The 18,249-nt window shown below is 44.6% G+C and overlaps 1 protein-coding gene across 2 annotated transcripts in view; it reads left to right on the forward strand.

The window, feature by feature from the left end:
- Positions 1-234: 234 nt before the first annotated feature.
- The window catches only part of ctnnbl1 (catenin, beta like 1), an 89,216-nt gene continuing 71,201 nt past the window's right edge, over positions 235-18,249 (forward strand). The window contains exons 1-9 of one of the 2 annotated variants that reach the window (XM_083656366.1): positions 235-359; positions 1,531-1,681; positions 1,745-1,830; positions 3,767-3,873; positions 4,305-4,444; positions 5,988-6,085; positions 9,362-9,455; positions 14,557-14,648; positions 15,951-16,023. In XM_083656366.1, coding sequence (XP_083512492.1) covers positions 330-359; positions 1,531-1,681; positions 1,745-1,830; positions 3,767-3,873; positions 4,305-4,444; positions 5,988-6,085; positions 9,362-9,455; positions 14,557-14,648; positions 15,951-16,023 — 871 coding nt within the window. In that variant the 5' untranslated portion in view covers positions 235-329. Of the gene's footprint in view, positions 360-1,530; positions 1,682-1,744; positions 1,831-3,766; positions 3,874-4,304; positions 4,445-5,987; positions 6,086-9,361; positions 9,456-14,556; positions 14,649-15,950; positions 16,024-18,249 lie in introns of those variants that run through there. The other variant, XM_083656365.1, reaches the window with a different exon arrangement.

The following is an 18,249-nucleotide window of genomic DNA, read 5'->3' on the forward strand; positions in this document are numbered from 1 at the left end:
CACACACACACACACACACACACACACACACACACACACACACACACACACACACCGAATGGGGTGGATTCTATTTATTTAGTAGCTATTATTGTAGTTCAATTGAGTTCATTGGATTAGCCTACTGGTTGGGTTAGGGTAGGCCTATTAAAATTAAATCAACATCGTCGGAGTTTACGACAATGAGTGTCTACGACAATGAACGAAACGTTTTACGGCAGGCATCTTCGTGTGGGAAAAGGATCAGGCAGCCGGCTGGTTCACAAGTGTGCTGCTCTCATTGATTTCTTTCTAAACAGATAGACATTTACCTTTTCTAACCCTTAGAAATGGATGTCGGTGAGCTCCTGAGCTACCAGGTAGGCATTTCATCCTGCTCGTCAGCCTGCTAGCTTGTTATTTCATTCATTGGGTTCATTGGGTTGTATGTTCTGTCATGCTAGCAAGCAGGCTACGTATTTAGTTAGGTTAGTTGTAATGGTTAGCGTTACTTTCTAATTACTTCGACTTTGTCCTGCCTGTGACTGCCAGTGTATTGCGTCCATTGCTTATTGCTAACGTACTTGACAAGAGACAAACTTAATTCTGTCCCTGGCTAACGCTAGGTCTATCAGTGAGTGTAACTTGGCAGTTAGCATGCTAGTGTCACAGGCTACTCTATACAATAACGCTACTGCAGCTGCTGGGTACCACACATGACGCCCATACTAGCTTATACAGGTGGTGACTGAGTATTGTTTATCAACAGTCCTAGAAAAAGAAGTATGACCAACACACACACACCATCCGTGTACTGTGAAACTAGAGGGGTGATCTCTATGTCTCCAAGCTACACAGATAGCCCCGATAACGTTTACTATATTGTGTGAAGAACTCAAGATTGGATTAAAAAAACTTGCCAAACTCCATTCAAGAATGTGTACATTTAATGCTGATTTACTTATTGGCAAACGTACACACGTAATAGAGGATGACTGAAGAAATTGATAGTGTTCACTTGCTACTTACCTGGCAAGGCTGGCATACTGTAGACTGAAAATAACAGATGAGCCAATTCTAAATACTACGTGCTGCTGTGAGTGTGGATAGAGTATATGAGAAACAGAACAGTGAATCCTAAGGATTTGTGGAAAGCTATTAAGTCATGTTCTCTAAGTTAAGTTTGTTTGCAAGGAGCAAGGCAATACTAAATGACTAGCTTTTTGAAAGGAGTTTTGCAGGATAGTTTTTCCATGCAAGCGAGAACAGAAGGCACTGAGGGTACTTGTCATTATTTGATGCATAGCTTAATCTCAATCAATTCAAGTCACAAGGTACAATTACAATATACACAAGGAATTTCCTGCTTGAGTTTGGTGACAAGATGACATACAGGATCAAAGCGTATACCAGTGGTCACTGGTCAGTGCATTTCATGAGATGAGAGCAATTGTGCCTAATAATTTGGACACTCAGGACTCGGTACGGTAGGCTACATTTATGGCTATCGCCCATCTTCACATCCAGTTCTTTGCTTTCTTCACTTGGCAGCCTGACAGAGGAGCAAAGCGTCCCCATCCCAGGGAGGAGGATGGAGCGGGTGGAGGAGATGAGGAGTCCAGAGGAGGGAAGCAGCAGAAGGGGAGCAGGGAGCCGGCTAGACACTGGGAGCTGTCAGCATTAGGAGGAGGTGGAGGTGGTGGTGGAGGAGGAGGAGGTGGTGGAGGTGGTGGTGGTGGTGGTGGTGGAGGAGGAGGAGGGTTAGGAGAGATGGTGGACGCAGAGGAGCTGACAGGGGACAGGAAGAAGATCCTGGAGAAACTGATGGACCAGGATGAAGATGAGCCTGAGGTAGGTCAGAGCGCAAACCCATTTGGGTATGTGTGTGTATGTGTGTGAGCATATGACATGACATTGTGTATGTGTAACATTAACCTCAGATGGGTGGCTTGTCAGGCATGTGTGTGTATATGCATGCATGTATGTATGTATGTACGTACATACGTACGTACTGTATTTGTGTATTTATAAGTGTGTGTGTGTGTGTGAGAGAGAGAGTGAGTACATGAAGCACAGGTGGGATGCTAGATGTGTGTATCTTTGTATGTACTGTATGTATCAAATCTGTATGTATTTGTTGTGTACACGTACAGCAGGGTTGGGGGGTTCAATCAATCAATCAAACCTTTATTGACAGACACTTGGTCCATAGATGTCACATACACAATTACAAAAAGCACATAAGAGCACAATAAAACAACAAAAGTACCTTCTCAAAGAGAATCATACCAGAGTTTCCACATATGTGACTGGTATCTCAGTCACATGTTACTTTTTGTTACTCAAAAAGTAATGTATTACACATTATTTAAAAAAAGCAATGCTTTACTTTACTTAATTACTCCCTAGAGAAAGTAATTTGTTTAGTTACACTGCTTTTGCGTTATTAGTCAAGGTGCACCTTTGAAATTGGCCATGGCAGTTTTTTCCTCACCAAGATTTAGCCTAAATTCACAGCATTATTTATCCCCCTTGTTTGGTACCAATGGATTCCTTAGGTCTTTTAGTTTCATATGTTATGTATCCTCACGCTAGCTTGAACAATGGGCCTGCCACAGCCTCTGAAAGACATAGTCATATTGGCTGCAGCCAGGGTGTAGTTACTACACCATGTAGTGTAGATGAACTTGGTGTAGGTGGACTTAGGGCTGCTCAATTAATCAGATTTTAATCTCAATTACAATTTTGGATTCCCACAATTATGAAAACAAGATAATCGAGATAAAACGATTATTATTATTACTTTATATATTATTTATTGATCTAAAAATAATAATACTTTTATTTTCATTCATTTCCTTGTTTTTCCCTTACATTATATTTAAAGTTCAAAGACATCCAGTGTTAAAAAAAATTGCAAATGCATGATGTTGCCAAAGTCAATGAGTAATCCACGTTAAATAATCGTGATCTCAATATCAGTCAACAATAATCGTGATTATGATTTCTGGGGGGACCTGGGCGATCCTGCAGTGGATGCGGTGAAAGGAGGAAGAGTGATTTTTTTTACCCTCCTGTTGGTACCAGTGTGAGTCCCTATATGTAATGCACTTACTACAAAACCCACACTTGTCAAACGCGTTCACTCCATTCTGTCCTCGTTCTTATTCTCCTGCATGGGCAGCCTTTTAAATCCTCCCAACGTGTCTGTCAAGAGCTACTCCGAGAAAAGTGCTGTAATGTTCCATAAATGTCAGAGCATTTCCATTTCATACACCTACCTGGCCAACGCTTTTAAGCCATCAGGGGGTCAAACGTGCTCCATTTTCAGTTTAATTCATTCCACTTACAGTACATCTCACTCCACTCCGCCCGCAAAGTCGGCGTAGCCCCGAGCTCTGCTTGTTGCTACTGCAGCCTTAACGAAGGCCTCTGTTCTCTTAACGAAGGCCTTAACGAAGGCGTCTGTGCTCTTAACGAAGGCCTTAACGAAGGCGTCCATTCTCTTAACGAAGGCCTTAACGAAGGCGTCTGTGCTCTTAACGAAGGCCTTAACGAAGGCGTCTGTTCTCTTAACGAAGGCCTCCTTAACGAAGGCGTCTGTTCTCTTAACGAAGGCCTTAACGAAGGCGTCCATTCTCTTAACGAAGGCCTTAACGAAGGCCTCTGCTCTCTTAACGAAGGCCTTAACGAAGGCGTCCGTTCTCTTAACGAAGGCCTCTGTTCTTTTTTCTCTCCTCTTTGTCCCCCTCATCTTTCTCTATTGCCCTCTCTGCTAATTGACCAGGCGGAGCCAGTGGACGAGAGTTCGGTGAAGAAAATGATCCTGACCTTTGAGAAAAGGTCGTACAAAAACCAGGAGCTGAGGATTAAGTTTCCGGACAACCCAGAGAAGTGAGCGCACTAATGAGAATGAGCGACTGTTTCCTCTCTCAGTCCTATTTCAGGATGTCATTAAGACCGATCTTCCAGAAAGAGGCGTGTGTAGGAGGAGCTAAGCTGAATCTTACCTACCTTTATCGAGGCTAATTAAACATCACCTTGTCTTTATGGCATTTCAGAAATAGATGCACGCATAATTTGCTGTTGGGGGTAATTATATTGGTCCTGTCAGCCATTCCCAGAGATTTTTTTTTTAAATTAGTAATCGATAACAGTGACTGATTTTTTGCCTGTAATATCTCTCAGAACCTTTCTACTGTTCATTGTTGTTGTTGTTGAACTATGTCATAATATGGTATGTGACTGTGTGGTAAATCATTTTGAGGATCAGTTTGAAACCCAGCTGGTTTTCGTTCATCTTCTTGTTCTCCGTCCTCGGTCAGGTTCATGGAGACGGAGCTGGATCTGAACGACATCGTCCAGGAAATGCACGTGATCGCCACCATGCCGGACCTCTACCACCTCCTGGTGGAGCTCAACGCCGTCCACTCTCTGCTGGGCCTCCTCAGCCACGAGAACACCGATATCCTTTCACTCATTGGTGGATTCAGTCCGTCTGTGTGTTCCTTTATTTATACTCTGGAGTCTTAATGGCAAGCAAGTCTATTCCATAGACTGTATACAAATATGGACATCATGACATCTCCTCAAAAGCGAAGCCAAAACATCTCGATCGCCCCTGGTGGCTGGCTGCAGTATTGGTATAAAATCTCACCCCCTCCATGTTAGTTGATGGGACATGAGCCAAACTAAAAAAAAAAAAAAAAAAAAATCAAGGTTAACTCATTGAGTGCCAGCCACTTTTGGAGAACGGACGCTCCCAGTGCCAGAGTTTCAGAGCGTTTTCAGTGATTTCTCGAGGCCCACAGAATATTGTGTGATATTACTATGTAAACACCGAACACGCAAAAAGAACAAGGAGACTCTATTGTATCATCAGCAAAAAAAAGTTTATTGATACCATTTTCCGTTCTTTAGTTATCAGCCGGAGAAGATAGGTCAAAAACAGCAAAAATATGCTTTTCTATCAGGAAGCTGAGATATTCAGCCTTTTGTGAAATGCATTATTTCAAGCACATTCACTGACTCTAGCTAATATTTTCTGATGATGTGACCTGGTTTAGTTCTGTGGTGCATGCGTGCCCCACCCCCCTGTCCCCCCCTCTCCCCGCCTCTCCCCGAGTCAGCTGCAAACTCCTCCCCACACGCACAAAGTCTATTCGGAGCCTCTGTTTTTGCGCCGTGCGGCTCCTGGCAGCTCACAGCAGCAACAAGGAAATGCCCAACGCGACTGCAGGTAAGGGTTGGCCCTTCGGCGTTGGGTGCTGCCTTTCTGGTGGGTAATGTGTTGAGAAACTATATGCAGACAGACAGACAGGCAGAGGAGCTGCAGTTGTGTGCGCGGATTGATTGCTGTTGGCAAGCAGCCCAGAGCCATCTACATGATGGCTCTGGGCTGCAGCATGAGCGCGGTTTGTCTTTGATCACGGCTTTGTCAGGCTGTATTCCTGACACTTCTGTCATCTGGAGAGCACTGTCGCCACCTAATGGCTCGGTAAAATAGGTTATAGACATTCAACATGTCCCAAAATTTTACAGGACATAGATCTGGCTTCGATGGACCCCCCCCCGTCAAAAAACGCAATTGACGACAATCGTCGTCTTTGGCACTCTACGTCAGTATTTGAATTGACGACAGCTGTCGTCATTGGCACTCAATGAGTTAATGTTAAATACATTTTCCCCAAATATTCTTTCTGTCATTTTAGGTGGTCTTATCACTGAAATGTATATTCAAGTGCTCATTTTTCGGATAAGTTAAGTTTTTAAATAGTTATTTGACGATATAAAGAGGGCTGATTGACAGCTGTGACAGCCACTCAGCCACTTTCAAACCGCACGGCACAGATGAACGGGGCTCAGCGCGACTCTACTGTGCACACTTTGGTTCCAAATGACGTCGCGCACAGGCAAGATGGCAGCCCGCGGGAGTGAGATATTTTGGCTTCACTTTATTTGTCTCCACTGTGGTCTCCTTGGACTTGCTTCTCCTTAGCCAGTGCCACATATCGCCATAGCGGTGGTGGACCTGCTGCAGGAGCTGACCGATATCGACACACTCCAAGAGAGCGAGGAGGGGGCCGAGGTCCTCGTAGACGCACTGGTGAGCACGAGGGTTTCCAACCAGTGTTTGATGACATCTATGAACTGTGTGTAGTATTACTTTTTAGATTTGGCGGTGCCTTGGCGCTGGGCTCTGTGTGTAGTAGCACTTTTTAGATTTGGCACATCGAGCCGGGCTCTGGCACCCAAACCCCGCACGCACAGATGGTCGCTCCTTTAGTCTTCATTATGGAATCTAAAGCACGCAGACATTTTGGGCTTTTGTCTCGGTTTGCTCACTGAGACTCTTGCCACATTGTTGGGGGGAAAATGCGTTTACAAACCCATGTTTGTATAGAAGCTGAGTAATGGATATTGGTTTAAGTGAGGAATACTATTGAGTGCTGCTGGGTTTGTATAAAAAAGAAAGAAGAAGTAGGTGGTATACGTTTTTAAAAATTGACTAAAATTATACGGCTTTGTTTTTCATTATTGTTATCAAAATTGTCGATCTACTTTTGGCACGAATGTAGAAACAATTCTTTGCCCTCTTGTGCCTTCTTGTATGGTTTTAGGATTATTACTTTAATCTCTTTACTTTCGTTCTAGATATTTGCGTGTATTATTGGGGTATTATTATGACAATTATGTGTGAAATTAAAGTTAAATAAATGTAAGTTTGAATCTTACAATGTGACAAGAGCTTAGTTAAGGGAACAAAAACGACAAGACCTCACAATGTCGCGTCGTCCCGATAATGATAGCATCTGTCTCTCTCTCTCTCTTATCATCATGGCTGTCTCTCTCTCTCTCTCATCATCATCATGTCTCTCTCTCTCTCATCATCATGGCTGTCTCTCTCTCTCTCTCTCTCATCATCATGGCTGTCTCTCTCTCTCTCTCTCTCTCTCTCATCATCATGGCTGTCTCTCTCTCTCTCTCTCTCTCTCATCATCATGGCTGTCTGTCTCTCTCTCTCTCTCTCTCATCATCATGGCTGTCTGTGAGCTGAGAAGGCTGTTGGCACCGTGTCATGTTTTCTGACATTTAGAGTGATGCCAGACTAAGGTCAAACTACAATGGGCTTTGATGTCTTTATAGACCTAATAGCAGAGAGGATGTGTGGCCCTGCCTGGACCAGTGAGTGACCACCTCCTCACTCATTCAGCACGGAGTCTGGGATCGCACAAATCATCTCAAAGCACCAAGCTTTGTGCACTCGCCAGTGGCATTTATCAAGGTGATTGGCAGTACTGTTGCTGTCCCACCCGTGATGGCAGACCGGGCGGTCTTCTCTGATGTGAGAGCACACCTTTATTATTAAAGATTTTTTTATCCCATTTTTATCCCCCATTAGTGCTATTTTTAATTTATTTATCCTGGTTGCTGCTCCACCCTCTGTCGATCTGGGGAGAGCCGAAAACTGGCTCCATGCTTCCTCCGAGACATGGGCAGTTAGCCAGCCGCTTCTTTTCACCTGACAGGGGAAGCTTCACCGGTAGGACATACTGTAGCACGTGGGAGGATCACGCTATTCCAACGAGTTCCCCTCCCTCTGAACAGGCGCCCCTAACAACCAGAGGAGGAACCACATTAGCAAACAGGATATTTCATTTTTTTGGTGAAGGGGGGTTCCTATATGAAGGAAACCCCCAGGAGGCACGGGGAGAACATGCAAACTCCACACAGAAAGGCCCTTTTGACGACCCCACCCGGGCGGTGGGCACTCGAGGACATACGGATGGGCACGCACTCCTTCAGCGTTCACAGCGTCCCAGGTGGGAATCGAACCCAGGACCTTCGAGCTGTGAGGCGACAGAGCTTACCACCGTACCCCCCGCACATCCTTATTTGTCTTTACCGAAGATCATTTTGTACAGGATGGCTTTTTGTTTTATCGGCTAGATGACGGTGAATGACAGGAAGGATGGGAGATATGGGAGGTGGGGTAGGGGGGGGGGGAGTGTCAAAGACCTGGCCTCAAACTCTTGGCGTGGAGACGGGTGTGTGTGAAACGCAGACCGTGTTCTCCTTTACAGCGCCTGCCTGCCAGGGGAAGTAGCTGCAGCAGGAAGAGAGAGAGAGGGTGTTGCTAGGATCCATTTGTCTCTCCTCCTCTCTGTAACGCTGCCAGCTCCTCTGTCCTTGCAGCCAGAAGGCCAGGTGGTTTTCCTCGATAAGACCAATCCAAATGATCCACGATGGTCTCCGGCGGCTCATAAATCCCTGTCAACTGTCCGTCTTCTTTCATCTATAATAGTGCTTTTATCCGGCCGGTCGACACCCCGCCGACTCCGTTTGGGTGCGGGTCACTCTCCCAATCTCGACTTGACTGATGGAAACGCGGCCGGCCGCGCTCGGAGAAGCTCGCAGCAGACAGGAGTGGAGTTTCTCCTGCCAAGGCTGCTGCTGCGGCTTTTTGAAGTGAACGTTCACCACGCTGCTGCTACTCCTCATTGTTTCTTTTCGTGGAATGGGTTTGTCGGTTCAGTTGTCTACTCAAACGTCACATCATGTTGCAAAATATGGAGATTAGATTTGGGCTGACAGGCTTCATACGGTGGGAAACGGGGACGAGTTGCGAGATAAAAAACAATACATATCCAAAAAGTTTCAGAGATGTCAGGGAAACTTGTGCCTAAACTTATTATTATTAATATTATTATTATTATTATTATTATTATTATCACACAGAGGTGTAATACTGTATCAAATTGACGGCTGGTAAGTCTTTAGTCTTATATTTTGAAGGAATAATAACTAAGAAATGCCTGGGTCTGAGACAGGGACATACCATACAAATCAGCTGTTCAACAAAGCGTTATAACTCTATATAAACCTTATAACATTACTACATACATAGAAGCACTGTCTGACTATCTCGTCATCAAAAGTACATAGATGTGTGTATCGCCACATCTATCTATTATAAAAGCGAGCAAGTGGGCAATGCTCTCGGTTTCACTTTTTGTCCCGGAAGTGATGTCATCAGTGATGTCACTTGAGCAATTGTGCATTGTGACATCGCTGATGATGACATAGGCATTGTGATATCATACGGTTAAAACGGGGGCAGTACCACACACACACACACACACACACACACACACACACACACACGTGCACATACTTGACTCTCTACTGCCCACTAGTAGATGTATTGCTTAACATGATACCAGCGTGAAAGAAGCATAGAAGTATGTGGGCAGTGACGGTTACATCATTTGAAACGGACGCATTTATTTCCGGACGAATCTTGGAGTGGTAAAGTGAAATCTGTAGTCTCGTTATAGTGATTGTATCTAATCTAAACCAAGCCCATGCTCTGTGTCTGTAGTTGGAGGGTCAGGTGGTGGCGCTGCTGGTCCAGAATATGGAGCGGCTGGACGAACAGGTGAAAGAGGAGTCTGACGGCGTCTACAACACACTGGGTAAGGAGATGTACTGTACTGTATCTGCCAATTCACAGGGTCAGCGCTGGGAAACGGCGAGCAAATGATGTAGTGATGTAGCGAGCAAATGAAAAAGTTGGTGACCTATGACCTTCGTCACTGATCAGCAAACAGCCATCAATATATAAAAAAATCAGCAAACAAGTTTATCTATATATACAAAAATCTGTTTTCATCTTTGACTCTACAGTACATAATGTCAGGTGTAGTATGAATTTATATCATAAAGAGTTATGCTGCGCGCTCCGAGCGAGTGCCCTTCTAGTTTCTGTAAGACATCGTTGCAAAGTTTGTCCCCGTTCTTGATATATAGTTGGTTCTCTCTTTGCAGAGTTGAATATGTTATAAAGTTAGCTATTAATATTCATGCTGAATGTATGGTGCTTTCCTTGGTTCCTTTGATTCAAATGAAGAGCACTGATCTGTGACAGTGCTGGATGGATGTGCTTGTTCGCCGTGGTATCTCAGTAGTGTAGAACTTCTACACATTAAACTTAGTAGTGTCATCGAAGTAAAGAATTCTGCTATTGTGACCGCTCTGCAATACTCATTCATCTTTTGATCAGTCCATTGATTTTCTATCAAATTGAGGTCAGGGCTCTGACTGGACTGCAAACTTCATTTTGTGACACAAAATGACACTTTTATTCAGTGATCAATAATAGAATCAGTTCAGAACTAGACTAGAAGACACACCTCCAGTGGTTGTGCAGCTTTCTAGAGCAGAGGTTCTCAAATGTTTTTCAGCCAAGGACCCCTTACAAGATAGAAAATATACCGGGGACCCCCTCATTCTGATTTGTGATTTTGGGCTAAGCTTAATTGTTTCCACGGTAACGTGCTTGACTTTTAAATTGATAGGTTTGTTAGATTAGAATGTAATCCATGAGCCATTTTAGATTTAAAGCATACAATATTTCCGTTGAACTATGAAGCTTTTGCACACACAAAAAAAGTTTTTATTTTTATTTTCCTGAAAACATTTCGCGGACCCCCTGGCAAAGTGCCACGGACCCCTGGGGGTCCCCGGACCCCCATTTGAGAACCACTGTTCTAGATTAAATCATGTTCAAAACATCGGGGACATCTGTGTGTAGAACGTCTGCGTGCGTCTCTCAGACACTGTCTGGGATGAAGGCACCTTGTTCCATCCATGGATATATTAAACTCAGACCTGGGTAAAAATAGAAGTTGAATAACATTTGAAGATTTAGGAAATTGGTGGTAAGACCCTATCTTACATGGTGTTGAGAAACTGACAGGTTCTTCCAGAGAGAGTTGTCCCTCTAAGGTTGGAGCCTTCCTTGGGTACCATGATGGAGAGAATCCCCGTGGACTTTGCTCTGACATCAGGCAGAGGACACAGCCTCCTTACTATTCCACCTCCGTCTGTGTTGCACACACTTTATGTGTACGCTTTGAGCTGTAACGGCGTGTCCCTCGGCTACAAAGTGTCCTAGACGTTTCCAATGACGGCCAACAGAAGCCCCCAAAGTCTCTTTTGGATGTTTTGGTAAACAAGGAGCCACTTGCCGCCTTGAAAGAAAACTCAATCTCAGGGCTGGATTCCTCCTAGGCCTCATTGAAGAGGACATAGAAAGTCCCATTGAAAGTCCCTGAAAGTCATTAAAGAGGACGTAGAAAGTCCCAGTCATGTTTTTGACGGGATTTAATATTGACACATAGCAGAGACCAGCAGATAGCATGTGAAGTCTCAATCTAGGGCTGGACGATAATTCAATATTACTGTATTGTTTATCCCAATAAAAATTTTAATGACAAAAAAAAAATTACCTTTATGGTCTTTCAGCGGAATTATATCGTGATGATGATGTTATAACGATATTAATATCATGACACATTTCTGCAGTATGTTTTCTTTGGCATCCCAACCTAACACACAATTTGCCATTTGGTTCAATGAGACAGACGTTAATTTGATTACTTTAACATGATTTTGCATACATGAACCATATCGTGATATGTATTGATGTTGAGAAAAATCCTTCTTTTATTCTGTTATCGTGATATTTTTTTCAACCATATCGCCCAGCCTGGCATAAAGCAGCCTCACATAAAGCAGCCTGGCATAAAGCAGCCTCGCATAAAGCAGCCTCGCATAAATCAGACTTGTCTGCTTCTCGCCTCCTTTTGTGACAAGTCTGTTTAGATGATTTTTGCATTTGTTGCCAGATTGAGGCCGAGTGTCGGGGGCTTTTCATGTGTGTCTGTGTGTCTGTGTGTCTGTGTGTCTGTGTGTGTGCATGTCATACCAAGGGAGTAGTGCTTGTGCATCTTTTATTCATTCAGCTTTGTGTGTGTACGTGTTAGAGTGTGTGTATGTGTGTGTGTGTGTGTGTGTGTGTGTGTGTGAGTGTGTGTTGGTGTGTGCTATCAAGGGAGCTCTCCAAGCTTGAATAAGCCTTTTGTCTGCCTTGGCTGCTCTGTGTTCTGAGCCTGCTGTCCTCCAGGACGCTGTCTGTCTGTCTGTCTGCTCTGTTTGAATGGCAGATAAAGGCTCGTCTTCATCTTCGTCTTCGTCTTCACCCCTCTCTCCCTCTCTCTCTCTCTCTCTCTCTCTCTCTCTCTCTCTCTCTCCCTCCCTCTCTCTCCCTCTCTCTCTCTCTCTCTCTCTCTCTCTCTCTCTCCCTCTCTCTCTCTCTCTCTCTCTCCCTCCCTCTCTCTCCTCTCTCTCTCTCTCTCTCTCTCTCTCTCTCCCTCTCTCTCTCTCTCTCTCTCCCTCCCTCTCCATCCATCCCTTCCTCCCGTTGGCTGTTTCTCTCGCTCTTTCTGTCATCCATGTTATGTGTTTTTGGCTCTTGTGCTTTTTTGTCCTCTTTCCATTCTCTCCCAATTATATCTACCATGTCCATATGCTATGTCTCTCTCTCTCTCTCTCTCTCTCTCTCTCTCTCTCTCTCTCTGTCTCTCTCTCTCCATCTCTCCCGTTTCCTCACCTTCCCCACCTTCTAGAGCTGCGACGATTAGCCGATCGACAGAAAATTAATCTCCAACTATTCTTTATAATCGACACATTTTTAATAAAAATAAAAATAAATGTATCTCCTTCCAGCTTTTTAAATATGAATGGTTTCTTTAGTCTTCTGTGAAAAAACTGATGATCTTATCCCTGCGACTGCAGGGGAAAACAAAACGAAGCACAAAAAACCCCGCTCCGTGTGCTGTGTTTTGTGCACAATGGAAGCGCTCTCAACATGGTTTCCATAGCATTCTGACTGAAAAAAGCACGTCGGGTGTGTGAATGCCACCTAATTGATCTCCGCCGGGAAGTTCTCTCTCCTGGTGTGTTTTAGCCCTAGGCCACCCTGCTACAGCTCCTGACCACAGTGTCTCAATCCTGCTGCAGCTCCTGACCACAGTGTCTCAATCAATCGCAGTATCTCCATTAGGGCTGGGTATTGGTTCAAATTTCAAGAATCGATTACCGGTAGATTCCGATTCACAAGGTTCCGAATCGATTAATCCCGATTCGATTCCGATTCGATTAATTTCAATATCGATTTGGTTAGAGATACTAAAACATGTTTTTTGAGCTGTAACCTGAATTACATGACTGTCCAGTTATGTAACACAGGGGTTCCCAACCTTTTATGCGCCAAGGACCGGTAGATACAAAAAAAGTTGCGGACCGGTTGTCAGTTTTAATGGTTTTAGTTACACATATATTTACTCACCAGGTGGTGACAAAGGGTAAATAACAGCCTTTTCATCTGTCAATAAAGACACTTTCACAATTATGCACAGTGATTTGATTTCAGCCTATATAATTTCTAAAAGTAGATATTAATGTTCAAACATTTCCATTTATGTAGCCTACAGTATTTATGTTTTTGTTTCAACTCCAAACATAAATAAACGTCAACTTGTAACTATGTTTCAACTCCCACACACAGCCTATAATATTATAGCCTATGTTTATTAAAAAAAAAAAAAAAAATTAAATTTAAATTAAAAAAATCGATCTCTGGACATATGAATCGATATCAAAGGATTAAAATAAAAATCGATTCAAAATCGGAGAATCGATTTTTTTAACCCAGCCCTAATCTCCATTCTTAACACATTGAATGCCAGCCATGTTTTCATTCCTGTAGGTAAGTTGTGCCAGGGGTGTTTTTGACGATTCTGGCTCATTTTAGAACAGCCGAGGATTCTTTTCTGTTAAGAATTCATGAACATCAATCATCTAAAAATAACTAATAGAATGTGTGCTTTCTCTGTCTAAAAGAGTTAGTTTGCAGAGTTAGTAGTTATGTAGATATTAGCCGTTGAGTACAGCATGGTTTCAGCGTCTGGAAATTTATTCAGAGATAAATGGCTTTTTGTGAAACAGTCACTTTAACCATTCATTTTTGGCATCAGTAAGACCGTCAGACATTCTAAACAATAGTTTTGAACAGTAATTTCCTCCATAACAACAGGAAACACCCCTCTCATTCAAACTCCTCCCTCCGTGTGTCTTCTCCTCCTTCCTCCTGGCTTCAGCGGGCGTGTCAGAAGCGCGTTGTGCTGCCTGCCTGTCTGTCTGCGTGCCTGCCTGCCTGCTTGCCTGTCGGGCAAGACGAGTCTGAAATGGATTACTGTAAAATCGCGTCGCCATTTCCTTGAATGGCTTGCTTCCGCGGTGTGTGTGTGTGTGTGTGTGTGTGTGTGTGTGTGTGTGTGTGTGTGTGTGTGTGTGTGTGTGTGTGTGTGTGTGTGTGTGTGTGTGTTCGCGCGTTGCTGCGCGGCTCTGGGGGGAAGGGATCTCTGTCCGTTCTGTGTGTGTGTGTCCGGGCGGCGGCTGCTTTTGTGGCTTTTGGGTCCCGTGGCTGTGACTTCTCTCGGTCTCTGTCGCCACTTAGTGGTCGGTAAAATAGATTACACACATGCTCTTGCTCCAAATAGTTATCTCGAAGATGTAAAAGGGGTTGATTGATGTCCCACTGTCAAAAAAAAAAAATCTTTATGTAAGACGAGTTAGTCCGTCCTTGGCACTTAAGCGCTGGATTATGTAAGACGAGTTAGGTCGTCTATGGCACTTAATGAGTTAATGTTGTGTGTGTTTCCCTCCCGGCAGCTATCATCGAGAACATGGCGGAGTTCCGGCCGGGCCTGTGCACCGAGGCCGCCCAGCAGGGCCTCATGCAGTGGCTGCTCAAGAGAATCAAGGTGAGACATGTTGCCACTCTGTCCTGTACGTCAGGGGGGTTCAAAGTCTGGGACTGTGGGCCTCCCCGCAGACAAAGCTTCGAAAAAGACACCCCCCCACCCTCGCTCAATTCCTAGATTATAATAATCATGATTCTGTTATTTGATCACATAGCACTCAACAATTGAGCCAAGATAGCCTGATATTGCTGTTTGACATACTTCAGACTGCACCAAATACTGTACATAAAAAAGGTCTGTTTGAAGGCATTTATTTGTTTCTGACTCTGGGAAAGTCACACACATTTAGGCTAGTCTCCTTTTGATAACTAATGAACTAATGTCATATTGTTTCACTTCCATTCACTGAGCCTCCCCTGAAACTGCTTGGAGCCCGCCCCCTTGTGGAGGCCCGCCTCCCACTTTGAAAACCCCTGCTATACATTATTTCCTTTAATCACCTGCAGTGCAAAATACAAAGGCTCCATCTTCACAGCTCATTTAATTTACTATCCAGTCCTAGAAGCTCCTCAAACAAATGGAAAGTTCTCCCAATGTGATGAGGTCATTTCCCCTGCTCCTGATGTAATGATGAGGTCATTTCACCTGCTCCCAATGTGATGAGGTCATTCAGTGTTTCCCCTACCATTCTACAGGCCTGGCGGGCCCGCCAGGCCAATGGCGCCCCCGCCAGGCCAGATTTTTTTTTTTTTTTACCCTTTTTTCCTCTTTTTTTTCTGCTTCCCCCAAAATGTCAATAAACCTTTACGGCATATTATTACAATACAACAATACTGGTGTTGACAGTAATAGAAGATGCCAAATCATTCAAAACAATAAGCATTTTGCTTTTAGGAGCATCGTGCCAGCGTGCAGCGCTGTTCCAAAACGTGTCAACGTGTGTCGTTGCCTGGGAAACGCACATCCCATAATACAACTGTTCGCATCGCATCCCATAATAGTATGATGATACTTGGGATGCCATTGCGAACATAGATGCGAACAGGTTAGCTAAAAGTTTAGCGTCCCCAGCGAGGGCCCCCACCGTTGCGGTCGGGGTACGTTTCGAAATCCCTCCAGGCCTGAAAAATGTTCTAGGGGAAACACTCATTGCACCTGCTCCCAATCCCCTTGGATGTGTTTCAAGAATTTAGAAATTACGTGGATTTTATTTTTAACCTGTATTCTATCATTTAGTCATTTCAACCAAAAGCTTACGCTACACTGAACTATTGTTTATGGGTAGTGGTAATTGGATGTCTCTCTCTCTCTCTCTCTCTCTCTCTCTCTCTCTCTCTCTCTCTCTCTCTCTCTCTCTCTCAGGCAAAGATGCCTTTTGATGCCAACAAGCTGTACTGCAGTGAGATCCTGGCCATCTTGCTGCAAAACAATGACAGTAAGTGTGCAGCAGCTGCTGCGAGGAACTGTCTGTCACTTCCAAATGATAATCCATTAGTTTATCTTGCACATTACTGTCCCCTCTCAGCGCTCTCAAACAGGCCACCGAGCTGTTCTCTTCCTCCATTCCTCCCTCTCTCTCTCTCTCTCTCCATCCCTCATTATCTTCTTCCCTCCCTCCTCCCTGTTAAAGCCCTGTAAGGCCTCAGAGAGCCACAGGACTACCAGGTCCCTGGTTCTCCTCAATGGTGTGAGTCATATTGATATTCAGTGGGAGTCCCGTCTCATTGTAATTGACATTAAATTACATTATGTCATTTGGCAGATGCTTTTATCCAAAGTGACTTACAATATCACATGTTGTCAACAGTAGAGAAATCAACTATGCAACACAATCTATGACAGCTACTCTTTGAAGGAATGGAGTAGCACTTGTAGAAAGGAGTTTGAGAAGGAATGAGTAACATTAGTTGGATTATTTCTATTTTTATTTTTATTTTTTTTAGAAGAGAGAGAAAGATGTTAGTTCAAGATGGGCCCAGGTGGATCCTGAAAAGGTGTTTTTAGTCTCCGCCGAAAGATGGGCAGTGATTCGGCCGTCCTGACCGAAGTGAGTTCGTTCCACCATTGTGGTGCCAGCTAGGGGCGAGAAGAGTCGCAATCTCTTCACCGACGCTTCCTCCATTCATCTCCCCCACCACCCACTGAACCCTTGACGGCAAGTCGGCCAACAGGGGTTAAGCCTTTGTTACAGGATCGGCCCAGTCATATGCTCAATTCCAATTCTGGCTCTTATCCTCTCGTGTCTAGGGGTTGACTGGCATTATGATCCATAACATGATGAACAGAAGCAATGAACGGGGCTGTTTATTGATTGAGATGAAGGCCCACTCGCCACCATGGCTTTAACTGACGTGGCCTTATCACAGCCTCCAGAAGCATCCTGACACTGGGCCATCACCGCCGGTTGGATGCGTGAGGAATCCAAGATGGTCCTCACACGGTCAAAGGGGTCCCATAAAGTCATAAAGGGACAGGACAAAAATGACAAAACAAAGCAAAACGAGACATAGACTTAGTATAAATTATCCACAAGGTGTGACGCGGTCTTAGCCGCCATCTTCTGTGTGAGCTCCACTGGAGCTCTGGGGCCGGTTGCACCAACTGGTCTTACACTGGTCTTAAGCTAAGTTGGTCGTAACTTTACGACCTACAGCTACGCCGGTTGCACCAAGACGACTTAAGCCTTATTTTCACTAAGACCAGGCGTAACTCCTACGCCTCGTCAGGAGGAGGCGTAGAGCCTGCCTGTAACAGAGATCTCCGCGGAGACCTTTTTGACCGTCATCGTCGTAACATCGCCAGTTCGCCGTCTTTGAAAGCACGACGTTAGATTATAACTAACTACTTGTGTGGCTTAGCCTTCCCAAATGTTGGCGTTAATTCTTTTAGAATTTAATACATAGAATTGGGAACGTTACATTCAATTTCATTCAGACTGCCTGATACTAATGGGCGCCGCCATTTTCCCCCGGGGCTTCCACAGGAGGAGGGGGGTGGGAGGAGGGAGGGTGTAGTGACGCACATACAGTAGTGGGTGACGGCGCGAGGCACATGTGGGCCAATCAGAGGGCATTCCCCGACAATTCACATGAACGCGCATTGCTATGACCAGCGTAGTTAAGACCAGAGTAAGCCGTGTTGGTGCAACAGGCGTAAGTCCATGGTCTTAACTAAGACCGACGTAGGAGTTACGACCAGGCATAGTTAAGACCAGTTGGTGCAACCGGCCCCTGGAGTGCGCCGGTGCGGCAGCCATTTTAAGTACGCCTATGGCAGCCCCCTATGGACAAAAAGGCGCCATATGGACACAGAGGTGATATAGACGTATAAAGTGCGCCTCTATCTGAGCAAAACCCACAGATCAAAAGATAAACAGCCAGAACGGGACGACTGTAACACCTTTCAAACCCCAAATCAACCTGGGTATAACCATGGTTGGACCTCGGGTCTGAAAGGGATATAAGTCAGATCAAACCTCCTAGTATTAAAACATTTTGAATGTAGAAATACCAGCTCAGGTGGAATCAAGTGGAATTGCAACAGAGGAGAACGCCCCATCCCCACTAATTGAAAACGTTATATTCATCCCTATTTTTCGCTTGTTCTGCCCACAGGAACGGGTGGATCCAAAATTAAGAGCAAAAAATAAAATACTTACATT

This window comes from Poromitra crassiceps (genome assembly GCF_964638095.1).
Source record: "Poromitra crassiceps genome assembly, chromosome: 20".
Lineage (NCBI taxonomy): Eukaryota > Metazoa > Chordata > Actinopteri > Beryciformes > Melamphaidae > Poromitra > Poromitra crassiceps.